Source organism: Erinaceus europaeus, unplaced genomic scaffold (genome assembly GCF_950295315.1).
Source record: "Erinaceus europaeus unplaced genomic scaffold, mEriEur2.1 scaffold_818, whole genome shotgun sequence".
NCBI classification, from domain to species: domain Eukaryota; kingdom Metazoa; phylum Chordata; class Mammalia; order Eulipotyphla; family Erinaceidae; genus Erinaceus; species Erinaceus europaeus.
The window spans coordinates 5095-32336 of record NW_026648209.1 but is presented as its reverse complement, the minus strand read 5'-3'; the positions used below and the strand labels follow the sequence as shown (position 1 = coordinate 32336).

Genomic DNA, 27242 nt, shown 5'->3' with positions numbered 1-27242 from the left:
CGATTACAAAACACGTGTCTTATGCCACCCCACCCCTGTCCCCCACCAGGAAGTCGCCACTTTTCCTCATGGATTATTTTTCCCCCAGGATTCATGAGATGAAAACCATCTTGAGAAATACACCATCCCGGTACTTTGCTCCTGACTCCTCCTCACCCTACAAGAACCACACACACACATAAGAATATACCATTTTTATCTTATTTTAGTTAAAAAAAATAATCGTACCACTGAATGAAGAAGTAGCATTTCTTGTGGGGGAGGGGTAAGGAGGAGGGGAAGAGTGAGAGCCAGGGGGGAGAGGGAGAGAGGAAAGCAAATAAGCCTAAAGAAAAAAAGTTTTATATTCATCTGTATAAATGTATCTTCTAAGGCAGATGCAAGTCAGGGCCGAGGTGCCACTCTAGGGTCAGTGCCTTCTAACTTCTGCGGATTCTAGGGCCAAGAAAAAAAAAAGCCTCTGCAAGTCTCCTGGACCCTTGTGGTGGTGATGGGGTGGGGGAAGCATTTGCACTAAAATAAAGAGTCATCCATCGGGTTTAAAAAGCAGTGACACTGTTGGGACACACAGAGAGTTGCATAACTGTGGCCTCGGCGGCCGGCTTCACTTGTTTTGGACAGAATGATAATCACAGTTTCACGACACACGCAACAGACACAGACACACACGCAGGCGAGTGGGAACGCAGGGGGCTGCGTGGGACCCGGGGTGGGGAGGGGTCATGGCCGAGGCCGGTCTGGGAGGGGCACAGGGAGGGCTGGGGTCCCCATGCTTCCTCAGGGTGGTGGGTGTGAGGGGGACGGGCCGTTAAGCTGGTGACAAGGCTCGATTGGGGGGAAGGAGGAGGTGAGGGCCCAGCAGGGCTCCCTGCCCCACAGCCTGGTCCATGCAACGCACTCAGAGCACTTCCTGATCCTCTCCCGCCCACCCTACTCTTCTCTCCAGAGACCCTGGGACACTCAGGCTGTTCCGGGAGGGGGGCTAGGTAGTGGTGCTTCTGCCCCCAGAGCCTCCCCCTGCCCATGCTTCGGTGGGCAGAGCCGTGGACCCATGAGGTAGATTGGCACAGTTGCCCCCTTGCCAGAATATCCTTCCCTCCCTGAACTCCCAGCAGAGAGAGGACACAGGGCTGCCAGAACAGCTGCAAGGGGAAAGCCCCATGACTCTCACCAGCTACCCAGGTCCTGCTAGCTGGAACCCTTGCCATCTGATGCCCTCCCACCCGGGAAGGAGTCTCAGAGGACCCAGAGCAGGGCAGGGCAGTGGGTTCAGGGCAGGTGGTCTCTGGGTTTGATTGGGGGAGGGTGGGGGTGAAAAGGGAGATGCAGAGGGGAAGAGAGAGGTGCATGGGGCAGCCTGCGGGGGCTGGGAATGCCCTAGGGCCAGGAGCCGGGCTGGGAGGAGCAAGCAGCCAGGGCACAGGACTGGGGTGGCTGGAGCTGCGCTGGTGTCTTGGCCTCAGGAACAGCAGAGGGGAGACAGGGGGAGGCGGGGCAGCCTCCGTGACACCCCTGAGCTGGTTCCATTCACAGACATGTTTAGGTTCCTAGAATGGTCCCTTCAGACACAGCTGAGGCTTCCGGCTGGGCTGGGCCGCCCGTGTGTGAGCCAGCCCCTGTGCCGAGCGGTGCCTGCCGTCAGGCCGAGGCCCCTCGCTACTTGAAGGTGGACTGTAGCTCCTTGAAGGCCGCTTTCCGCTGCTTCATCTCCTCAGCCTGCTTCTTCCGTTCTTCCTGCTCCGCCTTGATCTCCTCCTCAAAGCGGCTGGACACGTTGATGGCTTGGACCTGGGTCAGAGGACGGGGGTCAGGTGGGTTGGGGCTGGCAGGGTCTCCACCCCTGCTGGGGGCTTCTTTTGGGGCTCCCACTGGCCCTAGCTGCACCCTCATTCACTCCAACCCCTGTTCCAGACATCTCTCTGGGCTTCACTTTCTCTGTTTGGAGCCTGGGGACCAGTAGCCCTGACTTCCTCCCTGGGAAAATTCAGGAGATTCTGTGGGAACTCAGGAGAGCGTCTGAGGCTGTTCTCCTCATCCCTGGCTTCTCCTGTGGGGGGCCTCAGCCGCACGGCTGCTCCCATGAATAAACCCTGTAGCAACCCATGGCCCAAGAAGCCCAGCAAGGGATGGGAGGCAGTTTAAAAATTTTTTTTTATATTTATTTTTTATTTTTTTAAATATTTATTTATCCCATTTTTTTGCCCTTGTTTTTATTGTTGTAGTTATTATTGTTGATGTTATTGATGTCATCGTTACTGGATAGGGCAGAGAAATGGAGAGAGGAGGGGAAGACAGAGAGGGGGAGAGAAAGACACCTGCAGACCTGCTTCACTGCCTGTGAAGCGACTCCCCTGCAGGTGGGGAGCCGGAGGCTCGAACCGGGATCCTTACACCGGTCCTTGCGCTTGGCGCCACATGTGCTTAATCTGCTGCACTACTGCCCGACTCCCTTTTTTTTTTTTTTTACCATAGCACTGCACAGCTTTGACCGATGGTGCTGAGAATTGAACCTAGGACTATGGAGCCTTAGGCCTGAGAGTCTCTTTGCATAACCATTATGCTATCTATCCCCAAACAGAGGCAGAGTGAGAAACAGGAGGTGGGGGGGGGGGAAGGTCTGGTGAGGACAGGTCCCCAGGGTGTGTGCAGCTGAAGTCTGAGGTCATCGTGTTCCCAGCTTGGGGCTGGCAGGGCTGCTGTCCACAGAAAGCTCTGGGGGGCCTAGTGTGATGTTTCTGGATCTGCTCCCCCCACCCCATCTTTTGGGCCCTTCCTCTGAGGTCTGGTCCTTAGCAGTGTTTATCCACATTACATTTATACACTGTATACAAACAGAGGACTTGACTTCAACAGTCTGATGAGCACATGAGTCTGTGGCAACATCCTTGACCTCAACCACCAAGGAAACCAAGGTGGTTTTTATCAGACCTAAGTGCAATCTTTTATTTATTTATTATCTATTTATTTTCATTGTTGTTGGATAGGATGGAAAGGGGATGACAGAGAGAGAAAGACAGATACCTGCAAACCTGCTTCACCACCTGTGAATTGACTCCTCTGCAGGTGGGGTCAATTACTGGTCTTGGCCTTCTTTAAGAACACTTTCTCTTCCGGAACCCCAGAGGGAGGAAGAGGAAGAAGAGGAAGGCGGGAAGGACCCCTGCCTGGGGGACGGGGAAGAACAGAACCATATGGGCTTGCAGTCTGGCCCCTGCTCCAGGGACAGGCTCACCTTGGCCTCGAAGAAGTTCTTGGCGCCCTTGACACCCTCAGTGGAGACGTCGATCTCAGAGAGGCGGGCCAGCACGTGCAGCCCGCTGTCCTCCTGTAGCTCACCAGCTGCTGCCTTGCGGAAGATCAGGAGGAACTGTGGCGGGGAGAAAGCAGGGGGTGAGAGACGGAGAGGGTGAGAGAGACAGAGAGGGAGAGGGAGGGGGAGGAAGGAGGGGGAGAGAGAGAGAGGGACCCCATAGAGACAGCACCCAAGCACGCGGCAGCAGGGAGAGACTGTCCCACCTTGCCAGTGTGTCACTGCCATTGTCACCAAGCTACTGCTGAGCTCCCCTGGGTTGGGCTCAGGCTTCCATGGGCTCTGAGGTCAGGCTCAGGATTGGGGTTGGGGGAGGTCTTAAGAGACCAGCAGAGGAGCGGGCTCATAGCTCACTCGGGTAGTGTCCTGCTCTGTAAGGTGCACAACCTAGGCTCAGGCCTTGCCCCACTGCCTTGAAGGAAGCTTAGGTGCTGTGGTCTCAGTCTCTCTCTCTCTCCCCTCCATGGTTATTGCTGGGCTTCGGTGCTGGCATTACAAATCCACTGCTCTGGGCAGCAATTCCTTTCTATTTCATAGATAGCACAGAGAGAAATTGAGACAGAGAGGGAGAGAGAGACACCTGCAGGCCTGCTTCACCACTCGTGAAGCTTCCCCCCTGCAGATGGGGAGCTGGTGGGATGGGGGGGCTCAAACCCAGATTCTTGCACTCAGATCCCTGCACTCAGCACTATGTGTGCTTAACCCGACGTGCCAGTGCCCGGCCCTCCTGGACTCTCACTCTTTCTGCCTCTTTTGTCTATCTAAAAGAGAAAGAGCAAAGTGTCACCCACTCCTTTGTGGGCTGTGCACAGAAGCCGCCCTTGGGCAGAGAAATGGCAGAGTGCTATGTTCTGGGCAGGGGAGTGGACAAATGGAAGGGCCGGGTCTGGGAGGAGCCCAGGTGACCTCCCACTCTGGGTCTCACTCAGCCAGCCCTCCTTCTGAGCAAGAACCAAGGACAAGTTTGTTCTTGGAGGAGGTGGCGGACACGCAGAGCCAGATGACCGTGGCACTGGAGCCCAGGCAGCAGGAAGCAGGCAGAGCGTGAGGAAGGTGGCAGGGAAGGAAAGACCAAGCCAAGCGGGGCCAGGAAGGTGGCAGGGAAGGAAAGACCAAGCCAAGCGGGGCCAGCGCAAAGTAGCGGAGTGGAGTCGGGGGGGGGGGGTCATCTCCCATCGCTTCCTGGTGCTGAGATCTGGGGCAGATTTCTTCACCTCTGAGTCTACCTCCTGTTTGTTTGTTTTAAAATTTTTTAAAATTTATTATTTTAATTAATTAATTAATTATTCCCTTTTGTTGCCCTTGTTTATTGTTGTAGTTATGATTGATGTCTTTGTTGTTGGATAAGACAGAGAGAAGTGGAGAGAGGAGGGGAAGACAGAGAGGGGGAGAGAAAGATAGACACCTGCAGACCTGCTTCACCGCCTATGAAGCGACTCCCCTGCAGGTGGGGAGCCGGGGGCTCGAACCGGAATCCTTAGGCCGATCCTTGTGCTTTGTGCCACGTGCGCTTAACCCGCTGCGCCACCGCCTGACTCCCCTGCCTCCTGTTTTAAATGGTCACAGCTGTGTACCTTTAGGAAGGAAGGGGAGCTCAGCAGTAGCTTGGTGACAATGGCAGTGACACACTGGCAAGGTGGGACAGTCTCTCCCTGCTGCCACATGCTTGGGTGCTGTCTCCCATGGGCTGGGGCTTGGGTGCTGTCTCCATGGGCTGGGGCTTGGTGCTGTCTCCCGCGGGCTGGGTCTCACCTCCCGGAAGCTAAGCTTGCTGTCGAGGTCCTCGTCCACCTCCTTGATCATGTTCTTCAGGCCCAGGTGTGTCTGGGGGGCCCCTAGCTTCTCCATCATGAGCTTTAGCTCCATTAAGTCGATGAAGCCATCCCGGCCGGCATCATACCTGTGGGTGCCCAGAGAAGCTTAAGGATAACGTGACACTTCATCCCTGTTCCCTTGGAGAGGCCACAGACAGGAAGGAGCACAAGGAGCCTGGGGGCGGGGTGAGGTCCCAGCACGGGCATCTGCTCATAGCTGGTGGGGCCTTTCAGAGACCCGATTCCGGGCCCACTCGTGCTTGGGCCCCTCTGACGATGGGAAACTCACCACCAGCTGGGCGACATCCTCCATACTGAATAGTGCCTGGAACAGCTGTGAGCAGCATCTGACAGGGCCTCTCAGCCCGAGGACGGGAGGGGGTGGGGGTGTCCTGCCTCCCTGCCTCCTTGTGGTAGCAGCCTGGGTCAGCTCCTGGCTCAAAGGTGACACTGGAGCCAGGGGCAAACAGCCCAGCTGGGGCTGGGGAGGGTGAAGCTAACCAGACTCCTGCCCACCCTTCTGGTGTGTTGGGGAGGGTCTCAGGGTTGGCAGAATGGACTTCTGAGATGAAAGAAGCCTTGGATAACCCTCAAGGCCCCAGACCGTGTGGGTGTCCATGGTGTGATCAAGGGGTCCTGGATCGAGATAACTACATCCCATAGTTCATAAAACCAACCAACAAATCAAGCATACAGCTCACTTCTGTGCTGCCCCTGGGTTTTCTCCTCACTTCTCTAGTTATACGTAAGCTTTACATCACTTTGGACAACTAAAGGTAACATTTATTTATTTATTTACCAGAGCACTGCTCAGCTCTGGCTTATGGTGGGGTGTGTGTGTGTGTGTGTGGGGGGGGTTTGAACCTGGGGCTTTGGAGTCTCAGGCATGAGAGTCTCTTTGCAGAACCATGATGCTACCTAACACCGCTCTAAAAGCAACCATTTTTAAAATTTGTTATTGGGTAAGAGACAGAGAGAAATTGAGAGAGAAAGGGGAGACAGAGAGGAAGAGAGACAGAGAGACACCTGCAGACCAGCTTCACCGCCTGTGAAGCGACTCCCCTGCAGGTGGGGAGCCAGGGCTTGAACCAACCAGGATCCTTACGCTGGTCCTTGTGCTTTGCGCCACGTGCGCTTAACCCACTGCGCTACCGCCCGACCCCCAAAGCAACCATTTTTTAAAAAACATGCCTTTGTACTAGAAGCTTTTCAAATGTTATGGGACTCGCTCCTCGTAAGAGTGGAGGTTCAGGGAGGCTAGGTGACCTGCCCAAGGTCACACACAGTGTAGGAGGAAGCTGGGTTTCCAGCCAGTGTCTGTTAGGCTCACAAGCCGGTACATCTGCTCTGTACCCAACCCACCTCCTGTGTCCTGGGGCTGCCAGCAGAACAGAGCCGGAGCATTTGTGCAAGGGGAATAAATAGTTGTGCAAGCGAGCGAGTCAGCCCAGGGAAGACGGGTCTCTGGGAACCCTGCAGGGAACACAGGACCCTGGAGGTCTCCTGCTCCCCATCATGGGGAGACGGGGCCTGAAGTCCCCGTGGGCAGTGGGCCACTGGCAGAGCAGGTGTGGGCGAGGATGTGGAGGGGTGGGCCTCGCGAAGGTCAGGTGTTCAGTGCTCCCTCAGTCTGCTACAAGCTGGACGGGCGGGTGGGGGTGGAGCCTGTGTGCCAGCTGCCACAGGCCCTTAGGGACAGGAGCTGGGGTACTCCTATGGTCGGTGGTCGAGGGAGGCACGGGGGGGGGGGGGGGTGGTAGATCACATGGTCTCTGGTCCGCAGTGCTCCCTGGGAACATAAAGGCCTTGCCACCCACAAACTTGAGCCCCAACTGAAGGCCAGTGACTACAGCTGGCTGCAGCTAGACTGCCCAGGTGCCAGTAGGTGATGCCACTTGAACTTCCAGATTCTTACAACAGTGATGCTTAAAGTGGGTGGGGAGGGGCAGAGTGCCTTCCAGAAGACACTGGGTGATGTCTGGACACATTTTTGGCCCTTACATCTAAGGTGGGGAGGTGATGTTAGAATCCTGTAATGTACAAGGCATGAACCCCCCCCCCCCAATGTAGGTGGCATTTGATGCCACCTCACAGGGTCACTGTGAAGGCTGACCAAGCTCACACAGGCCAAGCACAGCTCCTAGTATGTGGACTGGCTCCAGAAAGGACAACTCCACCACTACAGTGAGGCCTGGCCACCTTTATTAAGCTCCTACTGTCCTACTAAGCAGTTTCTCTCTCTCATCTGCCTCCAGGTTATCTCACTGGGGCTTGGTGCTGGCGTTCTGAGTCTACTGCTCCCGGGTGGCCATTTATTTCCATCTTATTGGATAGGACAGAGAGAAACTGAGAGGGGAGGGGGAGACAGGGAGGGAGAGAGAAAGAAAGACACCTACAGACCTGCTTCGTCTCTTATGAAGTGTCCCCACTGCCAGCGGCAAGCCGGGAGCTTGAACCCCATCCTTGTGTTTAGTACTAGGTACGATTAACCAAGGGTGCCACCGCCTGGCCCCTGCATTTCCCCTCTACCATCTCTGTGCTTAGCAATCTTGGGAGGCCAGGACTGTTCTAGCAGGACACAGATCAGGCAGCCAAAGTGTCAGGGGTGAGTTGGGGGGCTCTGCTTGCCTTGATTCCCACTCTCCAAGCCAGCCCACTTGCTCTTCTCTGAGCCAAGGTTTATTCTACTTACGTGTATGGGTTCCACCCACAGCCAGTTTTACAGGAAGTACAAACATTGTCCAAACTTGGACTAAAAACTTGGGCTTGGTCCTTGGCAGCAGCTCCCAGGTCTGGCTGGGCCACAGCTCAAACTGTGGCTTGAACTGCTGCCTGCCATCTATCAAGGATCAATTAATTACCGGGGCTGGCTGCAGCCCGGGCAGGCTGGGAGTGGGGGCTGAGGGCAGGGCAACAGAAGGCTGGTGATCAGGCTCCTATGAGTTCCTCTATCTCACTAGTGGACCCCGCCGTGTGCCAGGCCCCCAGCAAATCTGGAAAGCTTGTGTATGTCCACCCCTGCCACAGCTGGACAGGTGACCAGCTACGTCACCTGTCTCCAGGAGTCTCAACTCCTCGTTCATAGCACAGAATCATAGGACTCCTCTCAGGAGTGAGACGCAGATTAAAAGAGATGCCCCAAGCTGCTTGCTAGCAGAGCCAGCCCACTAGTAAGCCCCTAACAAACACCCACTAGCCAGGCCACTAGTAAGCCCCTAACACATGCTAGTCAGGCCACTAGGAAGCCCCTAACACATGCTAGCTAGGCCACTAGTAAGCCCCTAACAAACACCTGCTAGCCAGGCCACTAGTAAGCCCCTAACAAACACCCGCTAGCCAGGCCACTAGTAAGCCCCTAACACCCACTAGCCAGGCCACTAGTAAGCCCCTAACAAACACCTGCTAGCCAGGCCACTAGTAATCCCCTAACAGACACCCGCTAGCCAGGCCACTAGTAAGCCCCTAATAGACACCCGCTAGCCAGGCCACTAGTAATCCCCTAACAGACACCCGCTAGCCAGGCCACTAGTAAGCCCCTAACACCCGCTAGCCAGGCCACTAGTAAGCCCCTAACAGACACCCGCTAGCCAGGCCACTAGTAAGCCCCTAATAGACACCCGCTAGCCAGGCCACTAGTAAGCCCCTAATAGACACCCGCTAGCCAGGCCACTAGTAAGCCCCTAACAGACACCTGCTAGCCAGGCCACTAGTAAGCCCCTAACAGACACCCACTAGCCAGGCCACTAGTAAGCCCCTAACACACGCTAGTCAGGCCACTAGTAAGCCCCTAACACACGCTAGCCATACTAGTAACAGCACCACTGCCGGTTACTGTTTGTATCTACATTTAACATCACAGCTCCAATGAAAGGCCTAGCCAGGTAGTCACGGTAGGCGCTGACAACCCACCCCTTTCACCGGAACAGTTAGCTGGAGAGCATAGGAGTTTGCACAAGACAGACTCTCATTCTGAGACACCTGAGATCCCAGGGTGGATCCTTGGCACCACCATAAGCCAGAGCTGAGCAGAGCTCAGCTCAAAAGGATTAAAAACATGACAGGTTGGGGAAGTAGCAGCCCACTTGGACAGCGTGTTGCTTTGCCGTACGCGTGACCCAGGGCCTGGCCCCCGCCACACTGAGAGAAGCGTTGGTGCTGTGGTCTCTTTCACTCTCTCTCTACTCTCTACCTTCCTGTCAGAAAAAAAAAAAAAAAGGCTGAACCACCAGACACTATCATGATGCCCAACAGACTTCCCAGGGCAGACGACACCACCAACGTATCCTGGAGCCCCGCTTCCCCAGAGCCCTGCCCCACTAGGGAAAGAGAGAGACAGGCTGGGAGTATGGATCCACCTGCCGACACCCATGTTCAGCAGGGAAGCAATTACAGAAGCCAGACCTTCCACCTTCTGCTCCCCACAATGACCCTGGGTCCATGCTCCCAGAGGGATAGAGAATAGGAAAGCTGTCAGGGGCGGGGATGGGATATAGAGATCTGGTGGTGGGAACTGTGTGGAGTTGTACCCCTCTTATCTGATGGTCTCGTCAGTGTTTCCATTCTATAAATAAAAATTAAAAAAAAAAAAAGGGAGAATCATTGCTCAGAGTTTTATTGAGAACTTTTCTTTTTCTGGTGCCAGATAACTATGTTCAACATGGGGGCCAGGCAGTGGCGCACCTGGTTAAGTGCACACACTACAGTGCACAAGGACCCAGGTTCAAGCCTCTGGTCCCCACTTGCAGGGGGAAAGCTTCACGAGTGGTGAAGCAGGGCTGCAGCTGTCTCTCTCCCTACCCTATCTCCCCTCCTCTCTCAATTTCTCTGAGTCTATCCAATAACAAATAAATTATCTTTATTTATTTATTGGATAGAGACAGCCAGAAATCGAGAGGGAAGGGGGAGAGAGAGACAGAGACACCTGCAGCCCTGCTTCACCACTTACAAAGCTTTCTCCCCTGCCGGTGGGGGCCAGCAGCTCAGACCTGGGTCCTTGTGCACTGTAGTGTGTGCACTCAACCAGGTGTGCCACCACCTGGCCCTGAAAATTTTATTTGCTGGGGGGAGAAGGGCAGAGGACAGGGAGAGGGAGGGGGCCTCAGTTCTGTGCTACTCTCCTGTCCTTCCTCTGTCAGGGAGGGAAGTGACAAAAGGGAGACCGTCACGTCATTCTGAGCTGGAGCTGAGGTGGCCCTGGGAAGAGCCAGCCCGCACTGTTCACCTGGGGAACCTGGCTCAAGCTGTGAGTCCTGGCTTGGGGGCCTGCCTGGGAGGGTCAGATCCAGCCAGGATGGTCAACGGAGCTGCTGGGTGGGAAGTGTAGCACTTTTCTCCGGCATTGGAGGGAGGCTGCAGTACCTGGCACCGTGCCAGTACCTGGCACCTGCCTGCCTCCATCTGAATAGCTGTCGGCTGTCGATGGGGACAGCTCAGCAGCAGCTGCTGCCCCGATGCTAGCGACAAATTCCCCGCCCGTCCTTCCCCTGAAAGTGGATCAGCCGGGCTGGCCGGCCGGCACCCAGGCCCACTTGGGCCCCCTGAGCTGAGCAGGTGCTGCCCAGTTGACTGCTCCCTCCCTCCCCCTGTTCTGATGACCAGTAGATATGAGGGTGGGGAGAGGCTGGGCCCTCTGGCGTGCAGCATCAATACCCAGGGCTTGTGCCCACTTCATACCAATTCTGTCCTCTCTGGCTACTCTTTGCTGGGCACATACTCTCACCAGGCACTCAACCTCATGCTCTAAGTTAGGCCAAGAGGCCCCTGAAGCAGGCCTAAAGATCTCTGTGTTGTAGACAAGGAGAGTGGAGGCTCAGGGAGAAAGTGGCATGCCCAAGGCCACAGCTGACAGGGCCATAGCTGCGATCTGGTCACGTCTAATGAAAAAGTGCTTTTCATAGCTGGGGGAAATATCTCAACCAGTAAAGCAACAGACTTGCATGTCTGACTCCTGGTCTGATCCCTGGAACCACATGTACCACAGTAGTGTTCTGACCTCTCTCTCTGTCTCATGTACCTCTCTCTCTCTTGCCTCCAGGGTTGTCACTGAGGCTTGGTGCCGGCATTACAAATCCACTGCTCCTGGTGGACAGGCTGGGAGTATGGATCAACCTGCCAACGCCCATGTCCAGCGGAGAAGCAATTACAGAAGCCAGAACTCCCACCTTCTACTCCCCATAGTGATCCTGGGTCCATACTCCCAGAAGGATAAAGAACAGGGAAGCGGGAGTCGGGTGGTAGCACTGCAGGCTAAGTGCACTTGGCGTAAAGTGCAAGGACCGGCCTAAGGATTCCGGTTCGAGCCCCCGGCTCACCACCTGCAGGGGTGGTGAAGCAGGTCTACAGGTGTCTGTCTTTCTCTCCCCCTCTGTCTTCCCCTCCTCTCTCCATTTCTCTCTGTCCTATCCAACAGCAACGGCATCAATAACAGCAACAACAATAAAACAAGGGCAACAAAAGGGAATAAATAAATAAATATTAAAAAAAAAAAGGACAGGGAAGTTTCCAGTGGAGATGGGACAGGGAACTCTGGTGGTGGAATTGTACCCCTCACTTCCTATGATCTTATTGATCGTTATTAAATCAGTAAAAATAAATAAATGAGGGGGTCGGGCAGTAGGATTAAGCTCACATGGCGCAAAGTGCTAGGACCGGCATGAAGATCCTGGTTCGAGCCCCCCATCCCCCTCCCCTGGCAAGGGAATTGCTTCACAGGCAGTGAAGCAGGTCTGCAGGTGTCTGTCTTTCTCTCCCCCTCTCTGTCTTCCCCTCCTCTCTCCATTTCTCTCTGTCCTATCCAACAATGAACGACATCAACAACAACAATCATAACTACAACAAGGCTACAACAACAAGGACAACAAAAGGGGAAAAAAATGGCCTCCAGGAGCAGTGGATTCATGGTGCAGGCACTGAGCCCCAGCAACAACCCTGGAGGCAATAAATAAATAAATAAACAAATGAATGAATAACAAGGAGGTTGATCCTTATAGATGCACCCCCGACCCCCAGCCCCAGCAGTGCTGTACCTACTGGCTGAATGGAGCAGTGGGGACAGCTGCTACAGAGGGAAGGGTGAGGACAGCTATTCTGGGAACATAGGGGGCCCTGATTCCCACCTCAGATCTTTGCTGACGACCTTCTGTGCCTAAGAGTCTGACCCCAGAAGGACAAACATCTGGGGGAGAGTACCGACAGAGACAAGAACCCCTCCCCACCAGTCTCAGCAATCACACAGCTGGTCCTTCCCCGATCCTGTCTGGGGAGGCCCCAGTGGCTCCAAGGCCTCTATTCTTTGTCCTGTGAAATGGGAAGGCAGGTGCCTTGGGGCAGGACAGTTCTGGACACCAGAATGATTCTGGATTCTGCTCTTGCAGGCGGTTGTGGTCACTGGGCCCTGCCTACCTCCCTAAGGAGGGGCGGGCTGTGCGGGTGGAAGTCCAAAGGCCATGCTGACTGCTCTGCCCTGCCTGCCAGCTCCTGCCGCTCCCTCCCCGACTCATGAGGGGAAAGGAAGCTCAGCACACACCACTTCCTCAGCTTCTATCTGCGGAACCTGACACTGTCTGTAAGAGTCAGCTAAGGGCAGGGCGTGTGGGAGTGCCCTGTGAGGTGCTTGTGGTTTTCCGGTGAGCTAGAGGATCAAGTGGGAGCCCCCCACCACCTCCCCCCCCCTTTCCCTGGTGGTGGCAATCTACTGGGGACTGTCAGCGATGGAGGTATCCTAAACTCTCTGGTTCAAAGCTGCTCTGTGGCGCCAAGTCCCGGCCGGGAGCTCCCTCTCCCCTGTCCCCTCTCTGAGTAACAATCATTGCTACAATGGGCTTACAAGGGATAGTTCCGAATGTCTACTGAACAGAAAGCATGATTTAAAATCCTCCCCCAAGGGATTAGGTGGTGGTGCAACCGGTAAAGCGCACAAGTTAGCGTGCACAAGGACCTGGGTTCTAGCCCCCGTTCCCCGCCTCCAAGGGGAAGGGGAATGGGAACAGGGAAGCTAACCCTCTCTCTCCTCCTCTTTCTCTATCACCGAAAATAAGATCTGCCCAACGGCCTTGTCCTCTCCTTCCCACTCAGACTAAGTGACATGCCTTACCGTAAGGTCAGCTTTAGGCAAATGGCACAGGGCGCTGGCTGTGGGGGGACCTAGCAGAGGTGCGCAGCTTCTGATGCTAGAGGTCTGCGTGGAAACACTTCAGCTTTTCTGGTGGGAGGCACTTCCCATGGAAGCAGGGGATTTGGGAGTCAGAACTAATTCAATTTTCTTTAAACTTATTAAAAAATATTTATTTGAGCTAGAAGGAATTATGTTAAGTGAGCTAAGTCAGAAAGATAAAGATGATCCCACTCATCAACAGAAGTTGAGAAAGAAGAACAGAAAGAGAAACTCAAAGCAGGATCTGAGAGTAGGGCACCAAAGTAAAAACCCTGTGGTGAGGGGGAGGGTGGACATTCGGCTTCCCAGGGTGGCAGGGGGGTAGGGGTGGGTGGGTGGGATGGGACACAGTCTTTTGGTGGTGGGAATGGTGTTTATGTACACTCCTATTAAAGTGTAGTCATATAAACCACTATTTAATTAATATGAGAGGGGAAAAATTGATTGTATGCCTCCAACTTTTTAAAACACAGACTGAGTCTTTTTAATACATAGGCTGAGTCTTTGATATGCTGACTCTCTAAAAAGCCTAGGCCAGGGAGAACAGAAGCAACCGGTAGCACAGCTATATACAAGATGCTGGGTATTATACAGCAAACCCTAACAAAGGGACTTTTCAAAGTTAACCCAATTACCAAATAATGTGATGATAACAATAACTATCCATTATCTTCTTGAACCCTAAGACAGCAGGAACCTCACATTTTCACAGTAGAGCCTATTACTTCCCCTAGTCCTGGAACCTTAGGGTGGGGCCCACTTTCCTGCATGCTTCTCTCAATTCATATCAAATAATACTGCATCCACGGATCACAACCTAATCAATGCAACGAGTGCCACCTCAGCATGCTTGACCTCAGACTGTGTCCAGAGACTTCAGGTGTGGAATGACAACCCTTCAGCTTCATCACTCAGGTGAGACCTTTTCTTTCGTAGTATTCTCTAATTCCATTCCAGGTGATCCACTCCTTAATAAAGTCCCCAAACCTAGATGTAGACCAGGTCCCCTGAGATAGAGCATATGTTCACATGTGTCCATAAACCAGGGAAAATATATACCTGAAAGCAGAAGTACACAGTAGTCTGCAGTGAGTACCCCCCAACACTTCATCTGCACTATTCTAGTCTTTAGGTCCATGATTGTTCAACAATTTGTTTGGCTTAGTATGTTAACTCTCTTTTCAGCCACCAGGTTCCAGATGCCAGCATGATGCCAACCAGACTTCCCTGGGCAGATGACCCCACCAATGTGTCCTGGAGCTCTGCTTCCCCAGAGACCCACCCTACTAGGGAAAGAGAGAGACAGACTGGGAGCTTAGATTGACCAGTCAACACCCATGTTCAGCGGGGAAGCAATTACAGAAGCCAGACCCTCCACCTTCTGCAACCCACAACGACCCTGGGTCCATGCTCCCAGAGGGATAGGGAATGGGAAAACTATCAGGGGAGGGGATGGGATATGGAGACTGGGTGGTGGGAATTGTGTGGAGTTGTACCCCTCCTATCCTATGGTTTTGTTAATGTCTCCTTTCTTAAATAAAAAAAAATATTGCCTTTTGTTGCCCTTATTGTTTTATTGTCGTAGTTATTATTGTTGTTGATGTTGTCGCTGTTGGATAGGACAGAGAGAAATGGAGAGAGGAGGGGAAGACAGAGAGGGGGAGAGAAAGACACCTGAAGACCTGCTTCACTGCCTGTGAAGCGACCCCCCTGCAGGTGGTGAGCCAGGGGCTCGAACCAGGATCCTTCTGCCGGTCCTTGCGCTTTGTGCCACCTACGCTTAACCTGCTGAGATACTGCCCGACTCCCCCTAATTCAGTTTTTAAAAATGATCTTCATTTATTTATTGGATAGAGACAGCCAGAAACTGAGATGGGGAGTTAGGGAGAGAGACAGAGAGACACCTGCAGCCCTACTTTACCACTCGAGAAGCTTCCCTCGGAAGGTGGGGGCCAGGGTCCTTGTGCACTGCGACATGTGCACTCCAGCAGATGTGCCACCACCTGCCCCCTCATTCATTCCTTGTCTCAGGTCATCCCAGCTTTGTGACTTTGGACAAGTCATATTAACCTCTCTGAGCCCCCATCTCTTTTCATCTGCAAAACGGGACCCGGTATTCTTATGGGGGTTCAGAATCAGACAAGAGGCGGAGTGTCTGCCATGGCAGTGGCTTTCAGTTGGGCACCACTGCCAGGAACGTCTCTGCCTGGCTCAAGCCCAGCACACTTTGCTGGCAGCTTCTCTGCAGTCTTTGAAAAGCAGAAGTGAACCAAAGAGCAGGCCGCAGGGCAGGCAGAGGGCCTCAGCAGCCTGAGGGTATGGGGACAGTCCCTGCTGAGCTCACCCAGCTACTCTACCTCACAATCATCATGCTATCTCCCCAGCCCAGGGCTCCTGCAAGCTCACAGGTATCTAGGCCTCAGACTCAGGTCATGGAGGGGAGGCAGGCAGGCAGGAAGGTGCAAACCAAAGGGGACCAGAGGGAGGGCAGCGGTCACTCATCAGATAGAAGGGAAGTAACCCCCGACCCCCCTACCCTACCATTTCCCTTGGAGAACCAGACTCTGGCTGCTGCGGAGGGAAGGACCCACCCTCTGTACCGTTCACAGATGCACCCCAGAGGCTCTGGAAGCCCCCTCCTCTCTCCTTAAACACAGCTCTCACTTGGCCTCCGGGAGGCCCCTGCAGGCAGACCTGGTTCTCATCTGGTCCCCGCTGCTGACTACAGCCCTGGATGAGAGACTTAGCCTTTCTGAGCCTGGGTTTCCTTATCTGGAAAACAGGGAGGCTCCCTCCCTCCTTAACACACAGGTGCCCTCAGGACCAATCGGTCTGGTCTGGCAACTTAGGTTAACAAGGAGGGAGTCTGGAGGCAGGGGATGGCTGTGAGAGCGTGATTCACAGCACAGCAGCTCTCACTCCCCACCCACCACAGAAGTGAAGACGCAGAATCGCCCATCCTGTCTGCTGTTATCTCCCAAAACCTTCCTGCTACCTATGAGGCTTTAAGCTTTAGGAGGGGAGGGGGTTTTACTCTTCACTGAATTCTCTGTGACTAAATCTAAATCTGTTGCGTGTGTGATTTTGAGAGCGGGTTTTCTGATTTAATTTTTTAAAATTAATCTTTATTTATTGATTGGATAGAGACGGCCAGAAATCAAGAGGGAAGGGGATGACAGAGAGGGAGGGAGACTACTTGTTAAACCACTCGCAAAGCTTTCTCCCTGCAGGTGGGGACTAGGGACTTGAACTTGGGTCGTTGCACGCTGTAATATGTGCATTCAACTAGGTGAGCCACCACCTGGCCCCATGGATTTTCTGTTTTTTCAAATATCTTCTCTCTCTACACAGCCTACACACCTGACAGACACAACAATGATCAAGGCTCAAGATCTATTTGAAGTTGAATCCTGGGAACCTTTATCGAATAGGATATTCTTTTTTCCCTTTGTTTGCTTGTTTCTTTTTTTCTGCACTAGGGGAAACTGAGGCTCAGAGCAGCTGAGTGCACTGCCCAGGAGCCACCTAGCTGGAGCCCCAGTTCCGCATCACTGCAGGGCTGTGGTTTGCTGTTTTCTACCTTGTAATTAAGTGATAATGAATTCGCTTTTCCACTGGGCGGGTGGTTATCAAAGCCGCATGGAGCTGTCAATCAGAGCTGTCTGTTCAGCAGCAGAGAAGGGCTCTGGTGCCCGGGGGCCTATCACTCTGGCCCAGTCCAATTGTTGTCAGTCTGGCAGGAGCCGCAGCTCCGTGGAGGGGCGGGTGTGTGTGTGTGTGTGTGTGTGTGTGTGTGCCAATGGCTTTTGTGGAGCTGCCCCTGTGCCACCAGGGCTGGGGATGATGGTGACAGTGACTTAAGAAGCACTTCCTTCTTTTGTGCCACGCACTGAGTAAGGTTAAGCTCTTTATCGCAACCCTGTGAGATGGGTACTGTTATTATACTGCTCAGGGCTGCAGATAAGTGTCTCCCAGATAGGTCACAGTGTGTGTGTGTGTTCAAGTAGACACCGGGGGTGGGGGTGGGGGTGGGGGTGAGGGAGCAGGTGGAGAGGAGGGGAAGGCAGGGGGAGGAAAAGAGGCAAGGGGAGAAAGAGGCTGCCTCTCTGACACCAGGAGTCATGAGATGAAGTGACCAGAGATGCCACTGGGCAGGTCACGGAACTAGGACACCTTCCTCGGATTCCATGGCGGGTTCCAGGCTACATGATTGGCTACTCCCCTGGCAGGTCCTGGTTTACAAAGCATTCCCCCACCTGACCCCCAGTCTCCACCTAGCTCAGCCTCTGGGCGGGTGCCAACGCAGAGGTGGGTACCTTTAAGACTCTTTAGGGTCTCACCATTTCCCCCTCTTCCCCTTGTTGGCTGATCCCAGAGACTGCTCTGGAAGGATGGATGGACAGACGGACGGACGGAAGGACGGGTAGAGAGTGAGAGTACAGGAGGTGGATGTGGGCTGAGGTCATCTGGGGAGGAGGACAGAGTCTCCAGGCTCTGCCACCTTTACTTGGCACTGCCTCCCATCCCCACTGTAGTCGCCATGCTCTGGTGCAGCCCCTGAAGACCTCTCTGTACCCCTGATTAAGCCATCTACCCCCTCTTTTATTTTTCAAAAAATATTTTTTTCTTATCTTTATTTATGGGATAGAGACAGCCAGAAATTGAGAGGGAGGGAAGGGGGGTGACAGAGAGACAAAGGGACACCTGCAACACTGCTTCACCACTCATAAAGCTTTCTCCTTGTAGGTGGGGACTGGGGCTTGAACCCAGGTCCTTGCTCACCCCAGCCACCAAACCTCTGTCTCATTTTCATCTGTAAAATGGGGTGGAGGACTGGAGTCAGTCCTTCGGGTTCTTCCCAGCTGCAAATAGCGCCAGGTGAGGGATGCGGGACAGTCTATTATTTCCTCTCTAGTCCCATCTTATCTCTCTCCCTCTCTGTCCTCAGTCCCTCAGCCAGGCTCTGAGGAACAAACACTGAACAGAAGAGCCAGTAGGCCCTGGAAGGCAGTTTTGCCATCTGGAAGGGTTCAGGAGCCCCTCAGGAGTCAGGTCACTGCTGAATCTTTTGGGGCGTCCCCAGATCCAGTCTGCCCCTTTGACAGATGGACAGACTGAGAAGCACGGAGAGCGAGTGGATGGTGGCAGAAGCCCAGGCTCTCCAGTTCCTAGCCACCAGGCAAACACCAGCTCCCAGCTCCCTCTGCCCTCTCCCATCTCCTGCACTGGGCTCTAGTGGATGCTTCCCAGGGGTGGGGGTGGGGTGGGGTGCTGCTCCTGTCCTGGGAGCTGAAGGCCAGGGAGGAAGTCTCCCCAGGAGCCCTGGCTGTGTTTTCTGTTCCCTGCTTGGGCTGCAGCCCCATTCAGATGGCAGGAGCAGAATAGGGGTTTTGTCCTCCATAAGAGTCTGTGTGCTGGCTGTTCACAGCCTTGACTGGCTGGGCTGGGCCTGGCTGGCACAGTGCAGCCTTGTTTCCTTGAATACAAAATCTGCAGCTTTCCATCTGTGCCAGGGCCCCTGGCAGGCGGCACTTCCTTCCCTAGAAGTCCCTGGCCTCCTCCTGGGGTCCCCTCATTACTCTGGGTGCCCCAGCAATGAGTACTTGTGTCTAAAAGTGGCCTGTGGGGGTTCTGGTCCCCTGGTGGTCCTCCGAGTATCCCTCATTAAAGGAACCCCCAGAACAGCCTCTGTAGGGAGTGAGCTTGCTCTGGAAATGAAGCTTTAAGCTGACTCCCTTTGTCACACACCCCTGACGTCCAGACCATACAGACCGCAGTCTCCCTGGTCCCTGCTTGTTGGGGTGTATGGGTGTTTCCAAACAGCTTCACCCATTTTTCCCATGGGGGGCAGTAGTGATGGAATCTAAACCAAGAGAAGGAAGAGTAAAGGGGTGGGGGTGGGGGTGGGGGGGAACTGGCAGACAGTGGGAATGTGAGGAAGAAAGTCATCCCCGAACAAGGAAGGAGGCATTGAAGGGGTGGGTTTCTCCATCTGCAAACACATGTCTGTGACAGGAAACCCAGAAGGGGGAGTACAGGGGTTTGGAATGGCAGCGCTGGGTTCAAATCCTGCCAGTGTCTTTTTTTTTTTTTTTTTAGCTGCGTGGTCTCGGGAAAGTTACTGAACTTTATTATTATTATTTAACCAGAGCACTGTTCAGCTCTGGCTTATAGTGGTGCAGGGGTGGGGGGGTAGACTGAACCTGGGACTTTGGAGCCTCAGGCAGGAGAATCTGTTTGCATAACCATTATGCCATCTACCCTCTGCCTGGTACTAAACTTCACAGAGCCCAGACTGCCCCAACTGTGCCACACGGTGAAAAGGGCTGTTCACGGGGCCTCGGGAGGACTCCTGATACCAAGGACACAGGAATCTTTGTTCTGTTGGAAGAATCTTGCCTGGACTCCACCCGTCCAGGGTCTGGCTCTATAAGGAAGTTCCTGACAGTGAAGCTGCACCCAACACCGCGGGCTTGGAGCGGGCTTGGAGCTTTCACTAGCTGGGACCTCGGAAATCCTAAGAATCCAGGGCTGGGAGAAACGTTAGAAGGATCCCCAGCTAAGACTCTGGTGGCATGGAGGCAGGCTCTTCAGGACACCTGGGGAGAGGCGGCCAACTCAGCTTCCTCTTAGAGGGAATCGTGGAAGAAGTCTGGGGCTCCTTGAGTCATCCAGAGCTGGGAACCAAAAACCTCTTCCCCTGCGGCCTGGGCCAAATGCAGAAACAAACAGCAGCAGCTGCAGTGAGGGAGAAGTGGCCAAAAGAGCCTTCCTCAAGCTATGGGGTTGCAACCCATCCCCTGGGCTTCCGGCCTGCTGTCTTGCCTGTTCCTCTGTTCCGGGTGGGTGGACAGGACCTCCCGACTCTCCCAGAGACCCTCCCTCTCACCCTCAGATGGTTCTCTCCCCTGGGGGAACACTCCAGACCAGGCCCCTGGACTGCTCTGGGGGCAGAAGACGCTGCTCGGGGATGACTAACAAGAGGTGGGGACTGGATACCTTCACAACCCTGGTGTGTGTGTGTGTGTGGGGGGAAGCATCTGACTATCTCAATCCCAACTGGGTGGACCAGGAATGGGGACTTGAAACTCTTTCTCTCTAGTCCCTCTAGGGCTTTGGGAGTGGTGGTGGTAGTGGTGAGAGGAGGAGCCCTGAGGTGCTTATCTAAGGCCCCCGAGGTGCTTATCTAAAGGGGTGGTGGTGGTGGGAGGAGGCAGGGTCCCCACTCCAGCCTTGGGAGTTGGGGGTGGGGCGCGCTCCTGGAAGTGCTTATCTAAGGTGGTGAGAGGAGGAGCCCCGAGGTGAGGTGCTTATCTAAGGTCCTATGGAATACCGGTAGGGGTGAGAGAAATAGATTGAATCGCATGGGAAGGGGCGGCCTATGGGGACCCTCTATGGGGATGGGAGGAGATGGACAGGGGAGGGGAGAAATGGGGACCCTGTGACAGAAAACAGGGGCAAAGCTGGGGTTGGGGGGCACAGAGGGTGGCAGGGGGAGGATGAGACAGGCCTGTAGGGGTGGTTTGGTGGGAGGTTGTACAGCCCTGCGGTGGGGCTTAGGGACTGTGCTGTCCTTGTTAGTGAGAACACTCGGGGTCCAGGGATTGGGGTGCTGGTTAAAAAAGTGGGTGGGGGTGGGGGTAGTGTGGGGGCTTCGACCAGATCTACGTTGAGGGGCCTGAGATAAGCATAACCATGTAAGGCGGGGTGCAGGGCATCGTCACCTTTGTTGAGGTGCTGCGTAGTGGTGGTGGTGGTGGGGTATTTTGACCTGCAGGTATTGGGGAAGGGGTGTGGGAACTGGGGGGGTGAGGGGAGGTCTGTGCTGCGGGGTTCTCGCAGGCAGGGGGAACCGTCACTGGGCAGGGGTCCTAGGCCAGAGTCTCCAAAGCCATGTGGATGGTGGCAGTGGGGGCCCGCGGGAACTGGGGTGGGGGTGCGCAGAGCCCCAGAGGGGGGGGGAGGTCGCATGCCTGGTGGCGGGAATGGAGGGTCCTGATACTTCGTGATTATCTAGAAGGTGGTGGTGGGCGGGGGTGGTGGTGGTAAGAGGAGGCAGGGTCCCCACTCCAGCCGTGTTGGGAGTTGGGGGTGGGGTGCGCTCCTGGAAGGAAGCAGGGATCCCAGGGCGCTGCGGGGTCTGGGGTGGGTTCGGGGCCCCGAGGCGGGGTGGGCGGACACTCACTGCTTGAACATCTTCTCCATGTCCTTGATCTGCTTCCTGGAGAACTCCTTGAACTCGGTGTAGGGGTTGAAGACGCGGCGGCTGGGCGACTGGGGCTCCCCGATGCCCTGGTTGAGGTCTGCGCGCCGCAGCAGCTTGGCGCTCAGCTCGTCGTCCGCGCTGCCCAGCACCTCGGCCGCCACCGCCCCGTTCAGCCCGGGCTGCTCGGGGGCCTCGCCGCCGCCCTCGCCCTCCGCGCCGCCCTCGCCCTCGCCCTCGCCCTCGCCCTCGCCCCCGCCGTCGGCCCCCATCTGCAGCCGCCGGCTCAGCTTGCTGGCCAGCTCGTCCGTGGCCATGGTGGCCCCCCGCGCAAGGCTCTGCGGGCCCCGGCCGGGCTCCTTCCTCTTCCTGACACTCCCCGCCGCCAGGCACCGCCCCCGGGGCGGGACGCAGCCCACAGCCCGGCCCCCCGGCCCCCGCAGCCCGGCCCCCCGGTCCCCGCCTCCGGTCCCCGCCCCAGGTCCCCGCAGCCCGGCCCCCCGGTCCCCGCCCCAGGTCCCCGCAGCCCGGCCCCCCGGTCCCCGCCCCAGGTCCCCGCAGCCTGGCCCCCTGGTCCCCGCCCCCGATCCCCGGTCCCCGCCCCCGGTCCCCGGTCCCCGCCCCCTATCCCCGCCCCCAGCCTGCACAGCCCGCGCGCTCTGGGGCCTCGGCCTCCGGCTCCTGCGCGCTAGGGCGCACGGCTCGCCGCCATGCAGCCGCCACCCCCAACCCCAAGCATCACCCCACTCCCCCGGAGAAACCCATCCTCCCCCTGCGTCCTCCCCGCGCTAGCCGAGCCGGAGAGGTGGCACAGGGCCTGCGGAAGAGGGGAGGAAAAGGAACAGCGTGAATATGGCTCTGGGACTGGCTGCTGGCTGAGCTCCTTCTCCGGAATATGCCCCCCCCTCCTCTCCCCTCCCCTTCCCGACACACACACACACACACACACACACACACACACACACACAACACACACACACACACACACACACACACACACACACACGCTGTGAAATCATATAATCCGGGGTCTGGGACACCTCATCAGTTGCCATGGAAACGCCTGGATGATCCGCACTGGTGTTGGGCGCCAGGGTTGGAAGTGGTGGTGGTGGTGGTGGTTATAGGGGGTAATGAAGGTGGACCCCGGGAATGGCAGCTACCTCCCCTACCCCAACCCCGTTTAAGGTTTCAGCATCATCAAAGCGGTTGCATCTTCCCGAAAAAGGAAGGGTCCGCATTTGAGAGGGAGTTGGGCTGGTCCGGATCCCTGAAAGGTTTTCCCAGACAGGTGCAGAAAGAACGGGCGTGGGGAGCACCTGAAGCAGCAGCAGCAGGTGAATGACTTGGCAGAATAGTTCCTAGGCCATTCCTGTCGCTGGGAACTTTAGGAGTTGGGCTGGCTGATTTGTTTGTTTTTAATTTTTACATATTTATTATTGGATAGAAGCAGAGAGAAATTGAGAGTAAAGAGGGAAAGAAGCAGAGATACACCTGCAGCCCCCTGCAGGTGGGGCCCAGGGACTTGAACCTGGATTCTTATGCATTGTAACTTGAGCGCTCAACCAAGTCTGCCAAGGCCTGTCCCCCCCCCCCCCAAGAACCTTAGTAGTTTTTTCACAGGGGACTTCAGAGGGGAGATGTCCTCTCCGAAGGCTCATAGGATGGGGCAATTTGTTTCTGTGGTTTTGTTTTATTTATTGTATTTATTTTTACCAGAACACTGATCAGCTCTGGTTTATGGTGGTGCTGGGGATTGAACCTGGGACTTCAGAGCCTCAGGCATGAAAAGTTTCTTTTTGCATAACCAGTAATGCTGTCGCCCCAGTCCTGGCTCCATGGTTTGATCTGACATCTTAAAACTGGAAGGTTGTGAGCCTTCAGCATCAGAACCTTTGAGAGAACCTGTTAATAATACAGATTGGCAGCCAGGAGTAGACAGCATCATGGTGATGCAAAGAGACTCTCATGCCTGAGGCTCTGAAGTCCCAGGCTCAACCCCCTGCACCACTATAAACCAGAGCTGAGTAGTGCTCTGGAAAAAAAAAAATAATACAGATGAGCACATCTCAATGCAGATGGGCAAAACTGCTCAGTTGCCCAGAACTCTGCAGTTCTTTAAATAGGCAGCTAGGGGAATTCTGCTTGCTGGAGTTTAAGCGTCACTAATCGAGAGGACAGCTATGCTTTGAGCTGACTCTCTAAGAAAGCTAAAACAGAAGACCTCAGTGCAGAAACCACGCCCACCCATCAACTGCAGAGAAAGACGGATGCAGGACTTTGAAAACTAACACCCTCCGGGGCCAGGTGGTAGCTCACCTGGTTAAGTGCACACATACAGTGCGCAAGGACCCAGGTTCAAGCCCCTGGTCCCCACCTGCAGGCGGAAAGCTTCACGAGTGGTGAAGCAGGGCTGCTGGTGTCTCTCTATCTCCCCTGCCCCTCTCAATTTCGTTGTCTCTATCCAATAAAACAAACAAACAATGGAAAAAAACAAACTACTAACACTCCGTAGGCTGAGAGCATTTGAGAAGGTAAAGCCAACAAGCGGTTACAGACTGACTTGCACAAACAGATCCTTTGATAGATGTGGTTTCCCATCTTTGAAGAGGATTGACACAAAGTGACATGGAGAGGAACAAATACATACAAGCTCCAGGGCTCCGAAACATGTGTGACAATTTCATTAACTTATTTTTGAGATTGTTTCTGAAGTGAACAAAGATCTTCCAGTTTAAATATATGTTTTTTTCTTAAGTCTCTGCTGGTCTTGGGCAGTTTGGTCCAGTGACTTGGCACAAAGTGTCTTGTGTATCTCTTCATGTGACCTTGAAGGACCCAACAGAAGCACAATAGATTGTGGGGTTTGTTTGCTTTTTTTTTTTTTAATGAATACAAGAGACTAGGGACAGGGTGTAGAGTGAAAGTTTAAAAATTCGGTCTGCTGATGCTTGGGGTTTGCCAGATTCTCAGCTTTCTTCACAACACAACTAATTAAATAAACTCTGGTGAGCCTCAGCCTGCCCTAACCTCTGATTTCAGTGGGTCTGTGTGAAGCTGGCCTGCTTTTATTACGAGATGTTTTGCATTGGCTTGACGTGGGAGCGTACTTTTCACAGTGAGGGTGTTGTCTTAAAAAAATAACTTAAATGTCTGTGGATGAACCTGGTGCTTGAGTTTGAGTCATTCAAACAAACAGTGCAGAATAAATTTGCTGGTCCATTCCCTACTTGGCTTACATGTCCACAACCCTGGGGAGACATGAGAGACTCTGTGTGTGTGTGTGTGTGTGTGTGTGTGTGTGTGTGTGTGTGTGAGAGAGAGAGAGACAGAGAGACAGACAGAGAGACAGACAGAGAGAGAGAGAAAGAGAGAGAGAGAGAATTCCTGTCCACTGCCTACTGTGTCTTGTATAAAGGGATCAGAATGCCCAGACTTTATCATACCCTGGCAGAGCTCAGCAAACATTGCTTGGATGGGTGAGCCCTGTTAACGCCTCCTGGGTTGATTTCTCACTGACTCTCAGGTTTTCAGAGCCACAGGACTGTGAGCTGTGAGCTCAAACTACCCAGCTCTCTGTCTGATTTTGGAGGCTTTGGGGGTGGGTCCTGTTTACAGATCAACAACTGTTGATTTGCTGGAAAGCCAGAGATGCCCGCTGTGGGCTGCCTTTTGCCTTCTGAGGTGACTGGACTTCAGGGGAAACACCTCTTCAGAAGTCAAGGACATAGTGACTGAGGGAAAAGCATGGGTTACTGAAATGCCTTCATTGCTTATTCCCTTTTTTTGCCCTTGCTTTTTTATTGTAGTTATTATTGTTGTTGTTGATGTCATCATTGCTGGATAGGACAGAGAGAAATGGTGAAAGGAGGGGAAGACAGACAGGGGGAGAGAAAGACAGACACCTGCAGACCTGCTTCACTGCTTGTGAAGCGACTCCCCTGCAGGTGGGGAGCTGGGGGCTTGAACTGGGATCCTTGCCGGCCCTTGCGCTTTGCGCCACCTGCGCTTAACCCACTAAGGTAACGCCCGACTCCTGAAATGCCTTGATTATTTGTGAAGTGTTCCTGGGCTTATTGATTGCCTATTCACTAAGAGATTTTATTTATTTATTTATTTGCTGCCAGGAGTTATTGCTAGAGCTTGGTGCCTGTACAACTCCACCGTTTCTGGCAGTCATTTCTTTTTTCTTTTTAATAGAGGGCGATATATATAAAGAATGAGAGACAGACAGAGAAACCTGTAGCACTGCTCCACTGAAGCTTTAGGTGGGAGCTGGAGGCTTGAACCCAGGTCTCTGAGTGTGGTAGCCTGTCCAGGTCCTTGAGTGTGCTCTGCTGGGGTGAGTCAGCACGCTGGCCTCAGGGGAAATCACTTTTGAAGGCCCCTGACCCTGAGCGCTATGCCCCAGGCATAGTTCCAGGGCGGAGAGGAATGACCTGGTCTAGAAACATATTGCAGCATTTGGTCATGTGGAAAGAATGATCTTCACAAAAAAAAAAAAAAAAAAATCACACCCTCCACAAAGAGTTTTTTCAGAGGCAAGAGTGTTCTGACAATATGCCAGCGGTGGTTCTGCAGCAAGGCAGACTGAGTCATCGCCGACTTGGGTTGCTCTGCTCCCCACATTCGCTTGTGTAACTGTCTTCTGGGGAGGGGTGAACCATTATGGAGAAAAACAACAGCATTTTGAAAGGAAGAGGGAGCCACAGGGAGGGCTGTGGCAGAGAGCTTGGGTAAGGCGGTGGGTGCTCAGGCGACGAACTCAAGAGAGGCATTCCAGAACCTCAGAGGACAGGGTGGTCCTTCCAGCCGGAGACGCTGAGAACACAAGAAGGGATTAGGGAGGCCTTCAAGTGAGCTCACAGACTCACTCAGCACTTTACAGATACCAGCTCCATCATCCATCACGGCAAACACTCCACAGTCGCCAAGAAACCCTGCATGGAGTGAGGGAAGAGGCCAAGGATCGGAGACAGTCCAAATAATCCCCTGGAGGGTCTGGAGCAATGAGAGGACCAGAGCAGCCAGTGCGGGGAGGACGTTTGTCCCAGCTCAGTTTGGTCTCAGGGGCTTTTGTGTCTCTTGCAGAACCTGAAAGCTTCGGACCCTGTCAGGCAGGCTTGTGTGGGACCTGCTGGGCGGGGCAGGAGAAAGGCCTCGTGGGGACAGAGACTGCAGGTCATTGGAAACCAGCCCGTCTATCGCCTGAGTTACCTTTCTGTGCTTATCTTGCCTGCTGCGGATCTACTGGAAAACTGTGATCGCTTTTCAGACCAGTTGCCCATGGTGGGCAGGGCAGGCTGGGAGGAGGAGGCTGAGTGGGCTTTCTGCCTCTGTTCGACCCCATGCAGGTCAGTGTCTGGAGTTTAACACTCTGACAGGCCTGAGTCTAGCCCTATTTTATTTTATTTTATTTTATTTTTTTGCCTTTTCTTTTATTAAAATTTATTTCTTTATTGGCGAATTAATGTTTTACATTCAACAGTAAGTACAATGGTTTGTACATGCATAACATTCCCCAGTTTCCCATTTAACAATACAACCCCCACTATGTCATTTATCATCCTTCATGGACCTGTATTCTCCCCTCTCACCCACCCCAAAGTCTTTTACTTGGGTGCAATATGCCAATTCCATTTCAGGTTCTACTTGTGTTTTCTCTTCTGATCTTGTTTTTCAACTTCTGCCTGAGAGTGAGATCATCCCATATTCATCCTTCTGTTTCTGACTTATTTTACATAACATGATTTTTTCAAGGTC

General features: G+C 54.0%; 1 protein-coding gene across 1 annotated transcript; it reads right to left on the bottom strand.

The window, feature by feature from the left end:
* Positions 1 to 179: 179 nt before the first annotated feature.
* On the bottom strand, positions 180 to 21919 carry EFHD2 (EF-hand domain family member D2). The gene is made up of 4 exons (XM_016188422.2): positions 21462 to 21919; positions 5063 to 5210; positions 3233 to 3367; positions 180 to 1788 (listed from the first exon to the last, which is right to left on the bottom strand). The coding sequence occupies exons 1-4, from the start codon at positions 21794 to 21796 to the stop codon at positions 1657 to 1659; spliced, it is 750 nt and encodes a 249-aa protein (XP_016043908.1). The 5' UTR covers positions 21797 to 21919; the 3' UTR covers positions 180 to 1656.
* Between the last annotated feature and the right edge of the window lie 5323 nt (positions 21920 to 27242).

What these genes read in the sequence shown, in the direction of transcription:
- EFHD2 (XM_016188422.2), bottom strand. Translation starts at nt 21,796, where the DNA reads ATGGCCACGGACGAGCTGGCCAGCAAGCTGAGCCGGCGGCTGCAGATG. An exon ending in ATGGAGAAGATGTTCAAGCA is followed by an intron (nt 5,211 to 21,461) that starts GTGAGTGTCCGC and finishes GGGCACCCACAG; the next exon opens with GTATGATGCCGGCCGGGATG. An exon ending in AGAACTTCTTCGAGGCCAAG is followed by an intron (nt 1,789 to 3,232) that starts GTGAGCCTGTCC and finishes CCTCTGACCCAG; the next exon opens with GTCCAAGCCATCAACGTGTC.